The 21,070-nt window shown below is 42.9% G+C and overlaps 1 protein-coding gene across 2 annotated transcripts in view; it reads left to right on the top strand.

Annotated features, from left to right (window-relative positions):
• Nucleotides 1-21,070, top strand: part of LOC112255367 (metabotropic glutamate receptor 7) — a 404,189-nt gene that overhangs the window by 143,017 nt on the left and 240,102 nt on the right. For both annotated transcript variants that reach the window (XM_042324868.1, XM_042324869.1), the window contains exon 2: nt 11,028-11,244. In XM_042324868.1, coding sequence (XP_042180802.1) covers nt 11,028-11,244 — 217 coding nt within the window. The remainder of the gene's footprint in view (nt 1-11,027; nt 11,245-21,070) is intronic.

Raw genomic sequence — 21,070 nt, 5'->3', positions numbered from 1 at the left:
GCTTCTGTGTGCTACTGTGTGCTACTGTGTGCTTCTGTGTGCTTCTGTATGCTACTGTGCGCTACTGTGCGCTTCTGTGCGCTTCTGTGTGCTTCTGTGTGCTACTGTGTGCTTCTGTGTGCTTCTGTGTGCTACTGTGTGCTACTGTGCGCTACTGTGCGCTACTGTGCGCTTCTGTGTGCTTCTGTGTGCTTCTGTGTGCTTCTGTGTGCTACTGTGTGCTTCTGTGTGCTTCTGTGTGCTTCTGTGTGCTTCTGTGTGCTACTGTGTGCTTATGTGTGCTTCTGTGTGCTACTGTGCGCTACTGTGCGCTTATGTGTGCTACTGTGTGCTTCTGTGTGCTACTGTGTGCTACTGTGTGCTACTGTGTGCTTCTGTGTGCTTCTGTGTGCTACTGTGTGCTACTGTGTGCTTCTGTGTGCTACTGTGTGCTTCTGTGTGCTACTGTGTGCTACTGTGTGCTTCTGTGTGCTACTGTGTGCTTCTGTGTGCTTCTGTGTGCTACTGTGTGTTTCTGTGTATTGCCTGGGAAGGTTGGGGAAAAGAGCAAAAAACACATTCTATTGGAATCTTTGTTTTTGGACAAGTGCTTTCCTGGTGCTGTTTCCATCCACTTCCCACATCAAGGTAAAATAGCCAGTCACCTGAGCTGAGACCCAGGTGGAAAAAGTCCCGGCTGGGCCACGGTGTGTTTTTTCTTGCCCACAGACCTGTCCGATGGACAGACGGGGCCTCAGGACACAGACATTAGGTGGCAGATGTCCTTTTCTCTCTCCGGCCGCTCGGCTCTTCTCTCTCTGTCACTGTGATGGACAAGATAATGGATTGTGATAATGAGAATCCTTCCAGAGGCTGGCCAAGAATGTTCATCACATCCCCTCCTGTCACCCTCACAGACACATAAATACAGGATACAGACCCCGGAAACAGGCCGTAGGGGCCAAGGTTCTAATAGTGGTCCTGATATAATTTTATTAGCTTTGTGTTCCTGTGTGTGCGTGTTTGTGTGTGTTTGTGTGTGTGTGTTTGTGTTTGTGTGTGTGTGTGTGTGTGTGTTTGTGAGTGTGTGTGTGTGTGTGTGTGTGTGTGTGTGTGTGTGTGTGTGTGTGTGTGTTTGTGTGTGTGTGTGTTTGTGTAAAAGGTAATTGAAAGAAAGAGAAAGAAAGAGAGAGAGTGAACAAGAAAACAATCAACTTCAAGACCTCATAAAAAGAGGGGAGGGGGGAGTTGGAAGGTTGTTGATTCCTGTGGAAGTGACAGAGAGACAGACAGAGGACAGGTAAACAAGAAACAAGGAGAAGATACAGAGAAATTGAGAAAGAGAGAGATTGACAGAAAAAAAGAGAGAAAAAACTTGAACAGAAGGAATGAGACAGAAAACTATAATGGAGAATGGTGCAGAGGGGGGACAGGGTTAAAAAGGGTTGTTGATTCCTGTGTAGGTGAAGGATTCACCCCAGGAATAGCAGCTAATCCTACTATGTGTAGGCAGCAGCACCTCCCTTTCTCTCTGCATTGTAGGAGGGCAGCAGCACCTCCCTCGCTCCCTGCATGGTAGGAGGGCAGCATCACCTCTCTCTCCCTGCAGGCTAGGAGGGCAGTAGCACCTCTCTTTCCCTGCAGGCTAGGAGGGCAGTAGCACCTATCTCTCCCTGCAGGCTATGAGGGCAGTAGCACCTCTCTCTCCCTGCAGGCTATGAGGGCAGTAGCACCTCTCTCTCCCTGCACGCTAGGAGGGCAGTAGCACCTCTCTCTCCCTGCAGGCTAGGAGGGCAGTAGCACCTCTCTCTCTCTGCAGGCTAGGAGGGCAGTAGCACCTCTCTCTCCCTGCAGGCTAGGAGGGCTGTAGCACCTATCTCTCCCTGCAGGCTATGAGGGCAGTAGCACCTCTCTCTCCCTGCACGCTAGGAGGGCAGTAGCACCTCTCTCTCCCTGCAGGCTAGGAGGGCAGTAGCACCTCTCTCTCCCTGCAGGCTAGGAGGGCAGTAGCACCCTCTCTCCCTGCAGGCTAGGAGGGCAGTAGCACCTCTCTCTCCCTGCAGGCTAGGAGGGCAGTAGCACCTATCTCTACCTGCAGGCTAGGAGGGCAGCATCACCTCTCTCTTTCCCTGCAGGCTAGGAGGGCAGTAGCACCTATCTCTACCTGCAGGTTAGGAGGGCAGCATCACCTCTCTCTTTCCCTGCAGGCTAGGAGGGCAGTAGCACCGCTCTCTCCCTGCAGGCTAGGAGGGCAGTAGCACTTCTCTCTCCCTGCAGGCTAGGAGGGCAGTAGCACCTCTCTCTCCCTGCAGGCTAGGAAGGCAGTAGCACCTCGCTCTCCCTGCAGGCTAGGAGGGCAGTAGCACCTGTCTCTCCCCGCAGGCTAGGAAGGCAGTAGCACCTCTCTCTCCCTGCAGGCTAGGAGGGCAGTAGCACCTCTCTCTCTCCCTGCAGGCTAGGAGGAGATGTACAGAATATAATGTCACTCCAGCCAGCCACCTACTTCTAAATAAATCGGGGGGAGAAAACATCCATGAAATTAACTAATGAATAGAGCAAGGTTTTTTTTCCTTGAACTGACATACAGTATTTGCCGTAATTATACCCATCATTTTTCAGTGGTCGGGTGATGTGGTTAGGAAAACTCCTTCCCCTAACACATCACTTTTGATGGAGTAGCTTTGGTTTATAAATCATGTTTTCTTGACGTGACTCAAGGGTGTTACGTCTTGTTTCATGGACAGCTGGTGTGTAACTAAATTCATACTTGAAAGACTTGATAGTCCTCTCATACCCAATCATACCTCTACAATGAATATATAGATGAAGATTTTGGCTTCATTTCTCAACCATAGCCTCTATTGTTCCAGCACCTGAACAGCTATTGAGAGGCCACCAATTGGTGCCAGTGATTGTCAGGGTCTACAATTTGTATTTTCTTTGACAATGTCCCATTACATTTTCTATAGCACCTTGTACATTAGGGCCGTGTGGAAGGACATTGGATTGGCTGTGAGCAGTTCTTCATGTAGTTGTATTTGGCTGTCCTATTACATTGGACTGAATCGCTTCATGTTTAATTCATATTCTTCAATCGTTTTATCTCTATAACCTTGCACCCTTAGATCTCTCACCACTAGACACGAATACTTGCTGTACTATAATATTATCTCACCCATAGACACGAATACTTGTTGTACTATAATATTATCTCACCCATAGACACGAATACTTGTTGTACTATAATATTATCTCATCCATAGACGTGAATACTTGTTGTACTTTAATATTATCTCCAGTGGTGAAAAAAGTACTCAGCTGTCATACTTGAGTGTAAGTATAGCTACCGTAATAGAAAATCACTCAAGTAAAAGTGAAAGTCACACAGTAAAATACTCAAATCAAATCAAACTTTACTTGCCACATGCGCCGAATACAACAAGTGTCGACTTTACCATGAAATGGTTACTGACATTACTTACAAGCCCTTAACCAACAGTGCAGTTCAAGAAGAAGAAACGATTTACCAAGTAGGCTAAAATAAAGTATGAAGAAAAAGTAACTCAATAAGAATAACAATAATGAGACTATATACAGGGTATTACGGTACAGAGTCAGTGTGGAGGCTATATACAGGGTATTACGGTACAGAGTCAGTGTGGAGGCTATATACAGGGTATTACGGTACAGAGTCAGTGTGGAGGCTATATACAGGGTATTACGGTACAGAGTCAGTGTGGAGGCTATATACAGGGTATTACGGTACAGAGTCAATGTGGAGGCTATATACAGGGTATTGCGGTACAGAGTCAGTGTGGAGGCTATATACAGGGTATTACGGTACAGAGTCAGTGTGGAGGCTATATACAGGGTATTACGGTACAGAGTCAATGTGGAGGCTATATACAGGGGGAACAGGTACCGAGTCAGTGTGGAGGCTATATACAGGGTATTACGGTACAGAGTCAGTGTGGAGGCTATATACAGGGGGAACAGGTACCGAGTCAGTGTGGAGGCTATATACAGGGTATTACGGTACAGAGTCAGTGTGGAGGCTATATACAGGGTATTACGGTACAGAGTCAGTGTGGAGGCTATATACAGGGTATTACGGTACAGAGTCAATGTGGAGGCTAAATACAGGGGGTACCGGTACAGAGTCAGTGTGGAGGCTATATACAGGGGGTTCCGGTACAGAGTCAATGTGGAGGCTATATACAGGGGGTACCGGTACAGAGTCAATGTGGAGGCTATATACAGGGGGTACCGGTACAGAGTCAATGTGGAGGCTATATACAGGGGCTTGGGAGTAGAAGCTGTTGAAGAGCCTTTTGGTCCTAGACTTGGCGTTCCGGTACCGCTTGCCGTGCGGTAGCCGAGAAAACAGTCTATAACTTGGGTGACAGGAGTCTCTGACAATTTTGTTGGATTTCCTCTGACACTGCCTGTTATATAGGTCCTGGATGGCAGGAAGCTTGGCCCCAGTGATGTACTGGGCCATTCGCACTACCCTCTGTAGACCCTTACGGTCAGATGCCCAGCAGTTTCCATACCCTCCCGTCTTATCGTTGTCAGTGATCAGGCCAACCATTGTTGTGTCGTCAGCAAACTTGATGATGTTGTTGGAGGCGTGTTTGGCCACGCAGTCGTGGGTGAACAGGGAGTACAGGAGGGGACTAAGTACACACCCCTGAAGGGCCCTCGTGTTGAGGATAAGCGTGGTGGATGTGTTGTTACCTACTCTTACCACCTGGGGGCGGCCCGTCAGGAAGTCCAGGATCCAGTTGCAGAGGGAGATGTTTAGTCCCAGAGTCCTTAGCTTGGTGATGAACTTCGTGGCACTATGGTGTTTAAACGCTGAGCTGTAGTCAATGAACAACATTCTCACATAGGTGTTTCTTTTGGCCAAGTGAGAAAGGGCAGTGTGGAGTGTGATTGAGATTGCATCATCTGTGGATCTGTTGGGGCGGTATGCGAATTGGGTCTAGGGTGTCTGGGAGGATGCTGTTGATGTGAACCATGACCAGCCTTTCAAAGTGGCGGTAATCATTTAGGCTGGTTACTTTCACTGTCTTGGGCACAGGGACTATGGTGGTCTGCTTGAAACATGTAGGTATTACAGACTCAGTCAGTGAAGACACTTGGCATTTGGTCCGTGCATGCTTTGAGTACACATCCTGGTAATCCATCTGGCGCAGAGGCTTTGTGAATGTTGACCTGTTTAAAGGTTTTGTTGTCATCGGCTACCGAGAGAGTTATCACACTGTCATCCAGAACAGCTGGCGCTCTCGTGCATACTTCAGTGTTGCTTGTCTTGAAGAGAGCATAAAAGGCATTTAGCTCAACTGGTAGGCTCGCGTCACTGGGTAGCTCGCGTCTGGGTTTCCCTTTGTTGTCCGTAAAAGTTTTCAAACCCTGCCACACCCGACGAGCATCAGAGCCAGTGTAATAGGATTCAATCTTAATCCTGTATTGACACTTTGCTTGTTTGATGGTTCATCTGAGGGCATAAGGGGATTTCTTATAAGCGTCCTGATTAGTCTCCCGCTCCTTGAAAGTGGCAGCTCTAGCCTTTAGCTCGATGCGGATGTTGCCTGTAATCCATGGCTTCTGGTTGGGGTATGTACGTACAGTCACTGTGGGGACAACGTCATCGATGCACTTATTGATGAAGCCGATGACGACTGAGGTGGTGTATTCCTCAAAACCAACATATTCCAGTCTGTGCTAGCAAAACAGCCCTGTAGTGTAGCAGGACTGACTGACTTACTACTTGAGTAAAAGTCTAAAAGTATTTGGTTTTAAATATACTTAATTATCAAAAGTAAAAGAATAAGCCATTTCGATAGCCAGGGGCTCCAACACTCAGACATAATGAAAACAAAGCACCAGATCAGACGCAGTAGTGATGAACAGGGATGTTCTCTTGATAAGTGTGTGAATTGTACCATTTTCCTGTCAACGTGTAACGCGTACTTTTTGGTGTGAGGGAAAATGTATGGAGTAAAAAGTACATTTATTTTCTTTTGGAATGTAGTGAAATAAAAGTTAAATTTGTCTTTTAAAGTAACTTACGTGGCTGTAAGTAAGAGATGTTAAAACAAGTAGAAGTCTATTGGTGAGATAATCAGTGGTGTAAAGTAGTTAAGTCCTCTTCTCCACTCCTTTACTAATGTACAGTGTTTACAGATTAATGCTTTTTCTCTCCGGCCATTAAATCAAGAGAGATCAAAGGGCTAATTGAAAACATATCATCTTGTTGAGATTTACAGCTAAAGGAGCTCTTTCTTAAATAGTTTTTGTTCACGATAAATCCAAGAGACCAGACTGGAATGGACAAATGGTGAAATAATCTCAAACCTTCCTTAGAATACATTTAATTGGGGTGGTGAACTTGGTGTCAAACTAATTTAGCAGTTTATTTACATCTTCACATACTGATAACTCTGAACTCCATAAACTGAAATGACCAGATGTGTAAAAACTGTTTTAAATATACAAATATTATTCGTCTTGTGACGGAAGTAGACGTTTGTTCTGATGACCTGTAATGACAACTCCCTAGCCCTCGCTGATGACAAGCATGTCCATAACATGATGCAGCCACCACAATGCTTGAAAACATGTAGAGTAGTTCTCAGTGATGTGTTGTGTTGGATTTGCCCCAACATAACGCTTTGTATTCAGGACATAAAGTTAATGTATTTGCCATATTCTTTGCAGTTTAACTTTAGTTCCTTATCGCAAACAGAATGCATGTATATGAATATTTTTATTACCTTCTTTTCACGCTGTCATTTAAGTTCGTATTATGGAATAACTACAATGTTGTTTATCCATCTACAGTTTTCTCCTATCACAGCATTAAACTCTGTAACTGTTTTAAAGTCACCAGTGGCCTCATAAGTGGTTTCCTTCCTCTCTGGCTACTGAGTTAGGAAGGATACCTGTATGTTTGTTGTGACTGGGTATATTGATACACCGTACAAAGTGCAGTGGTGTAAAATACTTCAGTAAAAATACTTTAAAGTACTACTTAAGTCATTTTTGGGGTTATCTGTATGTTACTTTAATATATTTGACAACTTTTACTTTTACTTCACTTACATTCCTCAAGAAAATGATGTACTTTTTACTCCATACATTTTCCCTGACACCCGAAAGTAATCATTACATTTTGACAAGAAAATGGTCCAATTCACACACTTATCAAGAGAACAACCTTGATGCTTAACTTTGTAAATGGAGTGTGCCCTTGGCTATCTAAATGTTTAAAAAAAATAAAAAATAAAGAAAATGTTGACGTCTAGTTTGCTTAATATAAAGAATATAAAATGATTTATACTTTTACTTTAATACCATATTTTAGCAATTACATTTACTGTTGATACTTATGTGTATTTAAAAACTAATACTTGTAGACTTTTAATCAGCAGTAATCATTTAATCGTATATATAATAGTATTTTACTGGGTGACTTTCACTTTTACTTGATTCATTTTCTATTAAGGTATCTTTACCTATACTTATTGGGTACTTATTTAAATTGGGTACTTTCTCCACCACTGCCAAAGTATAAATAATTACTTCACCACGTTCAAAGGGATATTCAATATCTGTATTTCTGTTATTATTGTTACCCATCTACCAATAGGTGACCTTCTTAGCGAGGCATTGAAAAAAATCTACCTGATCTTTGTTTTTGAATCTTTGTTTGAAATGCACTGCTCGACTTAGGGATTTTGTTACAGATAATTGTATGTTTAGAGGTACAAAGATGAGGTAGTCATTCAAAAATCATGTTAAAACTACTATTGCACACAGAGCGAGTCCATGCAATTTATTACAGTATATCACTTGTTCAGCATATTTATACTTCTGAACTTACAGTATTTAGGCTTGCCATAACAAATGGGTTGAATACTTATTGACTCAAGACATTCCAGCTTTTCATTTTTAATTCATTTGTAAAAAATTTTTTTTTACAGAAATATAATTCCACTTCGACAATTTGACAGGATACAGGCCAGTGATACAATAACATGTGGAAACTTTATGAAGGTGCTGTATGTCCTAAAAATTAAGTTGAAAATGATGCTGTCGCTGATTCCTCTTGACAAGACATATGGATAATTAATAAATATAATATATTATAGTAAGTAATGTCAACACACAGTTCCAAAGTGTTCAAAATAATAAAATAAAAAATGCAGAAACATTTTGTGATATATTGAAAAGATAAACATAAAATGTACTATCTACACCTATTTGTGCAACAATAGTGATCATATTACTTGTAGGTTATTTTTTTTATTTAAACAAGAACCTTTTAAACTTCTGCACATAAAACCATGTTGCTTTGACAAGTGTAAATAAATCCCTCAGTGCAATGTGGTAACACTGTTCACATCATGTAAAGTTGTGTATACAGTGCATTCAGAAAGTATTCCGGACGCCTTGAATTTTTCCACAATATGTTACGTTACTGTACCGGTCGTCGTCGGTGGAAGAAGGTGAGGACCAAGGTGCAGCGTGGTATGTTTCCACATTTATTAAATAAACACGGACATAGCAAAATAACATAGAGAAATGACCGAAAACAGTTCTGGCTGGTGCAGACACACAACAGGAAACAGTTCTGGCTGGTGCAGACACACAACAGGAAACAGTTCTGGCTGGTGCAGACACAACAGGAAACAGTTCTGGCTGGTGCAGACACACAACAGGAAACAGTTCTGGCTGGTGCAGACACACAACAGGAAACAGTTCTGGCTGGTGCAGACACACAACAGAAAACAGAAAACAATCACCCACCAAACACAATAGAAAACAGGCTACCTAAATATGGTTCTCAATCAGGGACAACGATTGACAGCTGCCTCTGATTGAGAACCATACCAGGCCAAACACAGAAATAGCAAATCATAGAAAAACTAACATAGACAATCCACCCAACTCACGCCCTGACCATACTAAAACAAAGACATAACAAAAGAACTAAGGTCAGAGCGAGACAATTACAGCCTTATTCTAAAATATACTAAATTAAATGTTTTCCTCTTCAATCTACACACAATACGCCATAGTGTATAAATGAGCTCAGAGACAGGATTCTGTCAAGGCACAGATCTGGGGACGGGTACCAAAACAGTGGCCTCCATAATTCTTACATGGAAGAAGTTTGGAACCACCAAGACTCTTCCTAGAGCTGGCTGACTGGCGAAACTGAGCAATCGAGGGAGAAGAGCCTTGGTTTGGGAGGTGATCTGGCTGGTGTGTTTACGGACATATTCAATCAATCCCTATTCCAGTCTGCTGTTTACACATGCTTCAAGAGGGCCACCATTGTTCCTGTTCCCAAGAAAGCTAAGGTAACTGAGCTAAACGACTATCGCCCCATAGCACTCACTTCCGTTATCATGAAGTGGTTGAGAGACTAGTCAAGGATCATACCACCTCCACCCTACCTGACACCCTAGACCCACTCCAATTTGCCTACCTCCCCAATAGGTCCACAGACAACACAATCACACTGCACACTGCCCTAACCCATCTGGACAAGAGGAATACCTATGTAAGAATGCTGTTCATCGAAGACAGCTCAGCATTTAACATCATAGTACCCTCCAAACTCATCATTAAGCTCGAGATCCAGGGTCTCGACCACGCCCTGTGCAACTGTGTCCTGGACTTTCTGACGGGCCACCGTCAGGCGGTGAGGGTAGAAAACAACATCTCCACCCTGCTGATTCTCAACACTGGGGCCCCACATGGGTGCGTTCTCATCCCTCTCCTGTACTCTCTGTTAACCCATGACTGTGTGGCCATGCACATCTGCAACTCAATCATCAAGTTTGCAGACGACACTACAGTGGTAGGCTTGATTACCAACAACAACTAGATGGCCTACAGGGAGGAGGTGAGGGCCCTCGGAATGTGGTGTCAGGAAAATAACCTCCCACTCAACGTCAACAAAACAAAAGATATGATCGTGGACTTCAGGAAACAGAAGAGGGAGCACACCCCTATCCACATCGACGGGACAGACGTGAAGGTGGAAAGTTTTAAGTTCCTCGGTACACATCACAGACAAACTGAAATGGTCCACCCACACAGACAGCGTTGTGAAGGTGGCGCAACCTCAGGAGGCTGAAGAAATTTAGCTTGTCACGAAAAACACTCACAAACCTTTACAGATGCACAATCGACAGCATCCTGTTGAGCTGTCTCACCGCCTGGTACGGCAACTGCTCCGTCCACAACCGTAAGGCTCTCCAGAGGGTAGTGAGGTCTGCACAACGCATCACTGTGTGCAAACTACCTGTTGAATGTTTGATGTCCCTATTTCTAGACTAGATCCCCCATAGCGTCTGTAGGCTGAATGTTTGATGTTCCCTACTTCTAGACTAGACCATCCATAGCGTCTGTAGGCTGAATGTTTGATGTTCCCTACTTCTAGACTAGATCATCCATAGCGGCTATAGGCTGAATGTTTGATGTTCCCTACTTCTAGACTAGACCATCCATAGCGTCTGTAGGCTGAATGTTTGATGTTCCCTACTTCTAGACTAGATCATCCATAGCGGCTATAGGCTGAATGTTTGATGTTCCCTACTTCTAGACTAGACCATTCATAGCATCTGTAGGCTGAATGTTTGATTTTTCCAAGTTTGAACAAGTTTTGCTGAAGTCAAGGAGATAAAAAAATGGAACATTCACTGTCTGTTATTAAGCATAGTTCGATATCTCTGTCAGAATTTCCTGGCATGATTGTGTATACAATAAGACAATGTCACATATGTAAGGATATACCCATGCTTGTTATCCATGTATGCAGATCTGAGGACTCACTCGTGTATGGAAATGCAGAGAACTATGCAAATGGGATTTGACTATTCATCTGATGATTGACAGTACAGTTATTGTGCTCCTAGATTTCATAATATAAAAGATGGATAGCATACTGAGACTAATCGTATAATCTACTTACTGTATTATCCTGTTCTCCATCTTAACTCATCCCTTCTTTCTCCTCTCTCTCTCCTCAGATTCCTCAGATTAGCTATGCCTCCACGGCCCCGGAGTTGAGCGACGACCGGCGATACGACTTCTTCTCCCGTGTGGTGCCTCCGGACTCGTTCCAGGCCCAAGCCATGGTGGACATAGTCAAGGCCATGGGCTGGAACTACGTATCTACCATCGCGTCAGAAGGATCCTATGGAGAGAAGGGAGTGGATGCCTTCCAACAGCTATCCAGAGAAGCAGGTGAGTCCCAAAGTAACCTCTCTGGTGCATCTGGCCTTAATGGCCATGTACTCTTCAATATCCAGCCGGTACAGCCAGAAGAGGACTAGCCACCCCTCTGAGCCTGGTTACTCTCTACCCAGTGCAGCCAGAAGAGGACTGGCCACCCCTCTGAGCCTGGTTTCACTCTACCCAGTACAGCCAGAAGAGGACTGGCCACCCCTCTGAGCCTGGTTTCACTCTACCCAGTACAGCCAGAAGAGGACTGGCCACCCCTCTGAGCCTGGTTTCTCTCTACACAATACAGACAGTAGGTGACTGGCCATCCCTCTGAATCTGGTTACTCTCTACCCAGTGCAGCCAGAAGAGGACTGGCCACCCCTCTGAATCTGGTTACTCTCTACCCAGTACAGCCAGTAGGTGACTGGCCACCCCTCTGAGCCTGGTTTCTCTCTACACAATACAGACAGTATAGGACTGGCCACCCCTCTGAGCCTGATTAGTCTCTACCCAGTACAGCCAGAAGAGGACTGGCCACCCCTCTATAGGTTCCTTTAAAAATTCCCACCTTCTAGGGAGTTGTTCTTAGCCATTGTGCTTATACATCTCATTGCTTGCTCTTTGGAGTTTTATACTGGGTATCTGTATAGCACTTGTGACAACTGGTGATGAAACAATGGCTTTATAAATACATTTGATTGATTGATTGAATGTTTTCCAATAATACAACTTATTGCAAGGGTGTAAAGTGGATTAACGTGTGATGTGATCGAATGGTCAAGGAATTCAAATAACCTTCAGGTTGAACTAAACAAACTACGATAACCACCGAGGGTTGCAAGTTAGAAATGACTCAGTTTATTCAGAGGATATCTACTTTGAGTTTGGTAAGAGACAAACCTTATGTGTATGTGTATATACAGCACCAGTCAAACGACCGACTCATTCAAGGGTTATTCTTTATTTTTACTATTTTAGATTTTTTTGTTTAATAGTGAATACATCGAAACTATGAAATTACATATATGGAATCAAGCCTTAACCAATAAAGTGTTAAACAAATACAAATATATTTTATATTTGAGATTCTTCAAAGTAGCCACCCTTTGCCTTGATGACAGCATTAAACACTCTTGACATTCTCTCAACCAGCTTCATGAGGCTTTCCATTTCAATTAAAAGGTGTGCCCTGTTAAAACTAAATATGTAGAATTTAATTCCTTCTTAACACGTTTGAGGCAATCAGTAGTGTTGTGACAAGATAGGGGTGGTATACAAAAGATAGCCCTATTTGGTAAAAGACCAAGTCCATATTATGTCAAGAACAGCTCAAATAAGCAAAGCGAAATGACAGTTCATTATTACTTTAAGACATGAAGGTCATGTCTTTTCATGTTTCTTCAAGTGCAGTCGTAAAACCCATCATGCACTGTGATGAAACTGGCTCTCATGAGGACTGCCATAGGAATGGAAAACCCAGAGTTACATCTGCTGCAGAGGAGAAGTTCATTAGAGTTACCAGCCTCAGAAATGTCAGCGTAAGTAAATGCTTCACATAGTTCAAGTAACAGACACACCTCAACATCAACTGTTCAGAGGAGACTGTGTGAATCAGGCCTTCATGGTCAAATGGCTGCAAAGAAACCACTACTAAAGGACACCAATAAGAAAAATACACCAACCAAGAAACACAATCAATGGACATCAGACCAGTGGAAATCTATCATTTGGTCTGATGAGTCTAATTTGAGATTTTTGGTTGCAAACGGTATGTCTTTGTGAGACGCAGAGTAGTCGAATGGATGATCTCTGCATGTGTAGTTCCCACCGTGAAGCATGGAGGAGGAGGTGTGATGGTGTCGGGGTGCTTTGCTTGTGACACTGTCAGTGATGTATTTTCAATTCAAGGCACACTTAACCAGCATGTCTACCACAGCATTATGCAGCGATACGCAACCCCATCTGGTTTGCGCTTAGTGGGACTGTTTTTCAACAGGACAATTACCCAAAACACCTCCAGGCTGTGTAAAGGCTATTTGACCAAGAAGGTGAGTGATGGAGTGCTGCATCAAGTGACCTGGCCTCTACAATCACCTGACCTCAACCCAATTGAGATGGTTTGGGATGAGTTGGACTACAGAGTAAAGTTAAAGCAGCCAACAAGTGCGCAGTAAATGTGGGAACTCCTTCAAGACCGTTGGAAAAGCATTCCAAGTGAAGCTGGTTGAGAGAATGCCAAAAAGTGTGCAAAGCTGTCATCAAGGCAAAGGGTGGCTACTTTGAAGAATCTAAAATCTAAAGTATATTTTGATTTGTTTCACACTTTTTTGTTTACCAGATGATTTCCAATGTGTTATTTCACAGTTTTGATGTCTTCACAATTATTCTACAATGTAGAAAACAGTCTAAATAAAGGAAAACCCTTGAATGAGTAGGTGTGTCCAAACTTTTCACTGGTACTGTATGTATTTTTGTTTGTATGTATGCTAGAATCTAAGAAATGGATAAACATGTAGACCTCATTTAAATGTCAACCAAACAATTTCACTCTGGCTTTAGGAAGACACTGATCCTCTTTCTTCATAAGCAACGACTGCTAATCAACTGTTTTGGACAGTGATTGTTTTTCTCTTTTGGGAAGTCCTTGACAACCGTAATCAATTAGACAATCAACCAGATGCATTTGACCACATAGGAGCCTATAGTGGAGGTTTCTTTCTTTAATATAGCAGATGTAACAGACATGAGCAAGCAGGCTATTGATTTCAAATCAAAGTTTATTTGTCACGTGCGCCGAATACAACACCTTACAGTGAAATGCTGAATACAACAGGTGTAGTAGACCTCACAGTGAAATGCTGAATACAACAGGTGTAGTAGACCTTACAGTGAAATGCTGAATACAACAGGTGTAGTAGACCTCACAGTGAAATGCTGAATACAACAGGTTAGACCTTACAGTGAAATGCTGAATACAACAGGTTAGACCTCACAGTGAAATGCTGAATACAACAGGTTAGACCTCACAGTGAAATGTTGAATACAACAGGTGTAGTAGACCTTACAGTGAAATGCTGAATACAACAGGTGTAGTAGACCTTACAGTGAAATGCTGAATACAACAGGTGTAGTAGACCTCACAGTGAAATGCTGAATACAACAGGTGTAGTAGACCTCACAGTGAAATGCTGAATACAACAGGTGTAGGTAGACCTTACAGTGAAATGCTGAATACAACAGATGTAGTAGACCTCACAGTGAAATGCTGAATACAACAGGTGTAGTAGACCTTACAGTGAAATGCTGAATACAACAGGTGTAGTAGACCTTACAGTGAAATGCTGAATACAACAGGTGTAGTAGACCTTACAGTGAAATGCTGAATACAACAGGTGTAGTAGACCTCACAGTGAAATGCTGAATACAACAGGTGTAGTAGACCTTACAGTGAAATGCTGAATACAACAGGTGTAGTAGACCTTACAGTGAAATGCTGAATACAACAGGTGTAGTAGACCTTACAGTGAAATGCTGAATACAACACCTTACAGTGAAATGCTGAATACAACAGGTGTAGTAGACCTTACAGTGAAATGCTGAATACAACAGGTGTAGTAGACCTTACAGTGAAATGTTGAATACAACAGGTGTAGTAGACCTTACAGTGAAATGCTGAATACAACAGGTATAGTAGACCTTACAGTGAAATGCTGAATACAACAGGTGTAGTAGACCTTACAGTGAAATGCTGAATACAACAGGTGTAGTAGACCTCACAGTGAAATGTTGAATACAACAGGTGTAGTAGACCTTACAGTGAAATGCTGAATACAACACCTTACAGTGAAATGCTGAATACAACAGGTGTAGTAGACCTCACAGTGAAATGCTGAATACAACAGGTGTAGTAGACCTCACAGTGAAATGCTGAATACAACAGGTGTAGTAGACCTCACAGTGAAATGCTTACTTACAGGCTCTAACCAATAGTGCAAAAAAGGTATTAGGTAAGTAATGACATAAAACAACAGTAAAAAGACAGTGAAAAACAGTAGTGAGGCAATATACAGTAGAGAGGCTATATACAGTAGAGGGGCTATATACAGTAGAGAGGCTATATACAGTAGGGAGGCTATATACAGTAGAGAGGCTATATACAGTAGAGAGACTATATACAGTAGAGAGGCTATATACAGTAGAGAGGCTATAAAAGTAGAGAGGCTATAGACAGTAGAGGGGCTATAGACAGTAGAGAGGCTATAGACAGTAGAGGGGCTATATACAGTAGTGAGGCTTTATACAGTAGAGAGGCTATATACAGTAGAGAGACTATATACAGTAGAGAGGCTATATACAGTAGAGAGGCTATAAAAGTAGAGAGGCTATAGACAGTAGAGGGGCTATAGACAGTAGAGAGGCTATAGACAGTAGAGGGGCTATATACAGTAGAGAGACTATATACAGTAGAGAGGCTATATACAGTAGAGAGGCTATAGACAGTAGAGAGGCTATAGACAGTAGAGGGGCTATATACAGTAGTGAGGCTATATGCAGTAGTGAGGCTTTATACAGTAGAGAGGCTATATAAAGTAGAGAGACTATATACAGTAGAGAGGCTATATACAGTAGAGAGGCTATAAAAGTAGAGAGGCTACATACAGGCACCGGTTAGTCAGGCTGATTGAGGTAGTATGTACATGTATGTATGGTTAAAGTGACTATGCATATATGATGAACAGAGAGCAGCAATAGTGTAAAGAGGGGTTGGCGGGTGGTGGGTGGTGGGACACAGTGCAGATAACCCAGTTAGCCAATGTGCATTGTGTCCTGCCACCCGCTACCCGCCAACCCCTCTAGCAGCCATCTTGCGGTGATGTCACCCTCCCTGAGATCTGAAATCAACTGTCTATCACAGTTTGACAGTTGACCTTAGTCTTGCCCTCAGCTAGTATTGGCGACTTTGAATGACAGAGCGTTGTGTACAGAGGGTTCAGAGGTCAAGCCCCGGGTAGGGAAGACAGGGATGAAATTCGTTCTGTTAGATTTCTATGAGGAGAATTTTGAGCTTCACCAATATACTTATGATTCTCAATTTTATTTTTAATTTTTTTTATTTAACCTTTATTTAACCAGGCAAGTCCGTTAAGAACAAATTCTTATTTACAATGACTGCCTACTCCAGCCAAACCCGGACGACGCTGGGCCAATTGTGTGCCGCCCTACTGTATTGACACCTCTTGCACTGAGATGCAGTGCCTTGGACCGCTGCTCCACTTGGGAGCCCAAATGTATGGTCAATATGGTCCTCAATATCTAGTCCTCAATATATAGTCCTCAATATATGGTCGTCCTCAATATATGGTTCTCAATATGGTCGACAATATATGGTCCTCAATATGGTCCACAATATATGGTCCTCAATATACGGTCCTCAATATATGGTCCATAATATATGGTCCTTAATATATGGTCCTCAATATATGGTCCTCAATATGGTCCTCAATATGGTCCACAATATATGGTCCTCAATATATGGTCGTCCTCAATATGGTCCTCAATATATGGTCCTCAATATGTGGTCCTCAATATGGTCCACAATATTTGGTCCTCAATATATGGTCCTCAATATGGTCCACAATATATGGTCCTCAATATACGGTCCTCAATATACGGTCCTTAATATATGGTCCTTAATATATGGTCCTCAATATATGGTTCTCAATATGGTCGACAATATATGGTCCTCAATATATGGTTGTCCTCAATATATGGTCCTCAATATATGGTTGTCCTCAATATATGGTCCTCAATATGGTCCACAATATGGTCCTCAATATGGTCCACAATATATGGTCCTCAATATATGGTCGTCCTCAATATGGTCCTCAATATGGTCCTCAATATATGGTCCTCAATATGTGGTCCTCAATATGGTCCACAATATTTGGTCCTCAATATATGGTTCTCAATATGGTCCACAATATATGGTCCTCAATATACGGTCCTCAATATATGGTCCATAATATATGGTCCTTAATATATGGTCCTCAATATATGGTCCTCAATATGGTCCACAATATATGGTCCACAATATATGGTCTTCAATATATGGTCCACAATATATGGTCCTCAATATATGGTCCACAATATGGTCCACAATATATGGTCCTTGATATATGGTCCTCAATATGGTCCACAATATATGGTCCTCAATATGTGGTCCTCAAAAAAAAAATTGAGGACCTCTTCGGATTGAAGCGTCTGCTAAAGGTTATAGAGTAGGTTAATATATTATTACTAGCTTATAAACTAAGGAGACATTGAGGTGGACAGCCTGCTAACATCCCCTGGTTAAACAACCCGTCATTGTAATGTAATGCAGTTGATTAATATCACACAGAGGTCTATGCTTAATATTGACAGAGGTCTATGCTTGACAGAGGTCTATGCTTGACAGAGGTCTATGCTTGACGGAGGTCTATGCTTGACGGAGGTCTATGCTTGACAGAGGTCTATGCTTGACAGAGGTCTATGCTTGACAGAGGTCTATGCTTGACGGAGGTCTATGATTGACGGAGGTCTATGATTGCCGGAGGTCTATGCTTGCCAGAGGTCTATGGTTGCCAGAGGTCTATGCTTGCCAGAGGTCTATGCTTGCCAGAGGTCTATGCTTGCCAGAGGTCTATGCTTTAACGTAATCAGTTACTGCTTCACACATGACAACACAATCACAGTTAGCAGGTCCAGTAAACCCATTGTAAAAAGCCTGTCATCTGAGGTTTTGCCCCCTGCCCTAACATCTTTCGTTATCTCCCTTTTTTAATCACAGGATGACTATAATACAGATCGTGTGTACCAAATGGCACCCTATTCCATATATAGTGCACTACTTTCAACCAGGACCCATAGGGAATAGGGTGCCATTTGGGATACAGAGAAGTGTTTTAACAGCTTTTTAATGAGCTTTTTACTCGCCAAAAGGGCTTTCTCTTCCTGATTGCAGGGTTTTGTTCTTTATCGTTCTGGATTATCTCCGCTCCCATAATCCTCTACTCTATTTATCCTGGGGGTGTTTGTGTGTTCCTGCTCTCACCGCTTCACGTCGCCACAAATCATCTGGCCAATTAGGCTCAGCCATTTCCAACAGGCTGTGGAGGCAGAGAAATATCCACATTGATTTCTTGTGCAGCGCACTGGAGCACAGATTAGACAAGGATTTCCTATCCGCAAGTTTCTCAGGTAGCAGCCAGTATAACTACATTTTAAACATCCATAGAAACTAAATAGACAGGAAAACTCCAGCACACTAGTGATGTTGATGCTTCCAAACATTAAATTGATTAGAAACCAATGAGTTTAACTTTTTCAGACCTCCATGGAATACGTCCTATTGGGAGGAGGTGTGTGGGGGGGGATAAGGCTATGCAGAGGCGTGCCTGGCATGTCTTTATTTAACTTTAGATCTGCTTCAGATAAACCGTACAATGGAAGACGCTGTGTACTGTGCTCTCAAGAGAGGTAGATGGTGGTCATCTATATCATGGCTAGTAGAGAGACGTATCTGGAGTGGTGGTCATCTATATCAGGGCTGGTAAGAGAGAAGTGTCTGGAGTGGTGGTCATCTATATCAGGGCTGGTAAGAGAGAAGTGTCTGGAGTGGTGGTCATCTATATCAGGGCTAGTAAGAGAGAAGTATCTGGAGTGGTGGTCATCTATATCAGGGCTAGTAAGAGAGACGTATCTGGAGTGGTGGTCATCTATATCAGGGCTAATAAGAGAGAAGTATCTATATCAGGGCTAGTAAGACAGAAGTATCTGGAGTGGTGGTCAGCTATATCAGGGCTATTAGAGAGACGTATCTGGAGTGGTGGTCATCTATATCAGGGCTAGTAAGAGAGAAGTATCTATATCAGGGCTAGTAAGAGAGAAGTATCTGGAGTGGTGGTCATCTATATCAGGGCTAGTAAGAGAGAAGTAACTGGAGTGGTGGTCATCTATATCAGGGCTAGTAAGAGAGACGAATCTGGAGTGGTGGTCATCTATATCAGGGCTTTTAGAGAGACGTATCTGGAGTGGTGGTCATCTATATCAGGGCTAGTAAGAGAGAAGTATCTATATCAGGGCTAGTAAGAGAGAAGTATCTGGAGTGGTGGTCATCTATATCAGGGCTAGTAAGAGAGAAGTATCTATATCAGGGCTAGTAAGAGAGAAGTATCTGGAGTGGTGGTCATCTATATCAGGGCTAGTAAGAGAGAAGTATCTATATCAGGGCTAGTAAGAGAGAAGTATCTGGAGTGGTGGTCAGCTATATCAGGGCTAGTAAGAGAGAAGTATCTATATCAGGGCTAGTAAGAGAGAAGTATCTGGAGTGGTGGTCATCTATATCAGGGCTAGTAAGAGAGAAGTATCTGGAGTGGTGGTCATCTATATCAGGGCTAGAAAGAGATAAGTATCTGGAGTGGTGGTCATCTATATCAGGGCTAGTAAGAGATAAGTATCTGGAGTGGTGGTCATCTATATCAGGGCTAGTAAGAGAGAAGTATATTGAGTGGTGGTCATCTATATCAGGTCTAGTAAGAGACGTATCTGGAGTGGTGGTCAGCTATATCAGGGCTGGTAAGAGAGAAGTATCTGGAGTGGTGGTCAGCTATATCAGGGCTGGTAAGAGAAGTATCTGGAGTGGTGGTCATCTATATCAGGGCTAGTAAGAGAGAAGTATATGGAGTGGTGGTCAGCTATATCAGGGCTGGTAAGAGAGAAGTATCTATATCAGGGCTAGTAAGAGAGAAGTATCTGGAGTGGTGGTCATCTATATCAGGGCTAGTAAGAGAGAAGTATCTGGAGTGGTGGTCAGCTATATCAGGGCTGGTAAGAGAGAAGTATATTGAGTGGTGGTCATCTATATCAGGGCTAGTAAGAGAGAAGTATATGGAGTGGTGGTCAGCTATATCAGGGCTGGTAAGAGAGAAGTATCTGGAGTGGTGGTCATCTATATCAGGGCTAGTAGAGAGAAGTATCTGGAGTGGTGGTCATCTATATCAGGGCTGGTAAGAGAGACGTATCTGGAGTGGTGGGCATCTATATCAGGGCTAGTAAGAGAGAAGTATCTATATCAGGGCTAGTAAGAGAGAAGTATCTGGAGTGGTGGTCATCTATATCAGGGCTAGTAGAGAGAAGTATCTGGAGTGGTGGTCATCTATATCAGGGCTAGTAAGAGAAAAGTATCTGGAGTGGTGGTCATCTATATCAGGGCTAGTAGAGAGAAGTATCTGGAGTGGTGGTCAGCTATATCAGCGCTGGTAAGAGAGAAGTATCTGGAGTGGTGGTCATCTTTATCAGGGCTAGTAAGAGAGAAGTATCTGGAGTGGTGGTCATCTATATGATAATGGCGCCAGAAGGGATGGTTGTCGTTTTACGGGCTCCTAACCAACTGTGCTATTTATAAAAAATAACATTTGTAACTTATTTTGTACATAATGTTGCTGCTACCGTCTCTACCGAAAATAGCTTCTGGACATCTGAACAGCGATTGCTCAATCCCGAATTGGACAAATGTTTTGTTCTTTAATGAGTCTGACACGAAGGATATAATGCTTCCCCTTAGACCAGGCCCAAATAACGGTCTTTCGTGTGATGAGAAGATGGAAATACAGGGGTCGGAGATAGCGGTGCCTTGTGAGAATTAGTCGGCGAGGAGGTGACCCGCCTCTGTCGTCCGTTCTATTGACCAACATGCAATCATTGGAAAATATACTGATTGAGCTCCTTTCAAGATTACCCTACCAACGGGACATTTGAAACTGTAATATCTGATGTTTAGTGCAGACCACCATAGTAAATCAATTTA

Source organism: Oncorhynchus tshawytscha, linkage group LG07 (genome assembly GCF_018296145.1).
Source record: "Oncorhynchus tshawytscha isolate Ot180627B linkage group LG07, Otsh_v2.0, whole genome shotgun sequence".
Taxonomy (NCBI): domain Eukaryota; kingdom Metazoa; phylum Chordata; class Actinopteri; order Salmoniformes; family Salmonidae; genus Oncorhynchus; species Oncorhynchus tshawytscha.
Note: the sequence above shows the minus strand (reverse complement) of the source record. Positions and strands in the feature narration are given on the sequence as shown.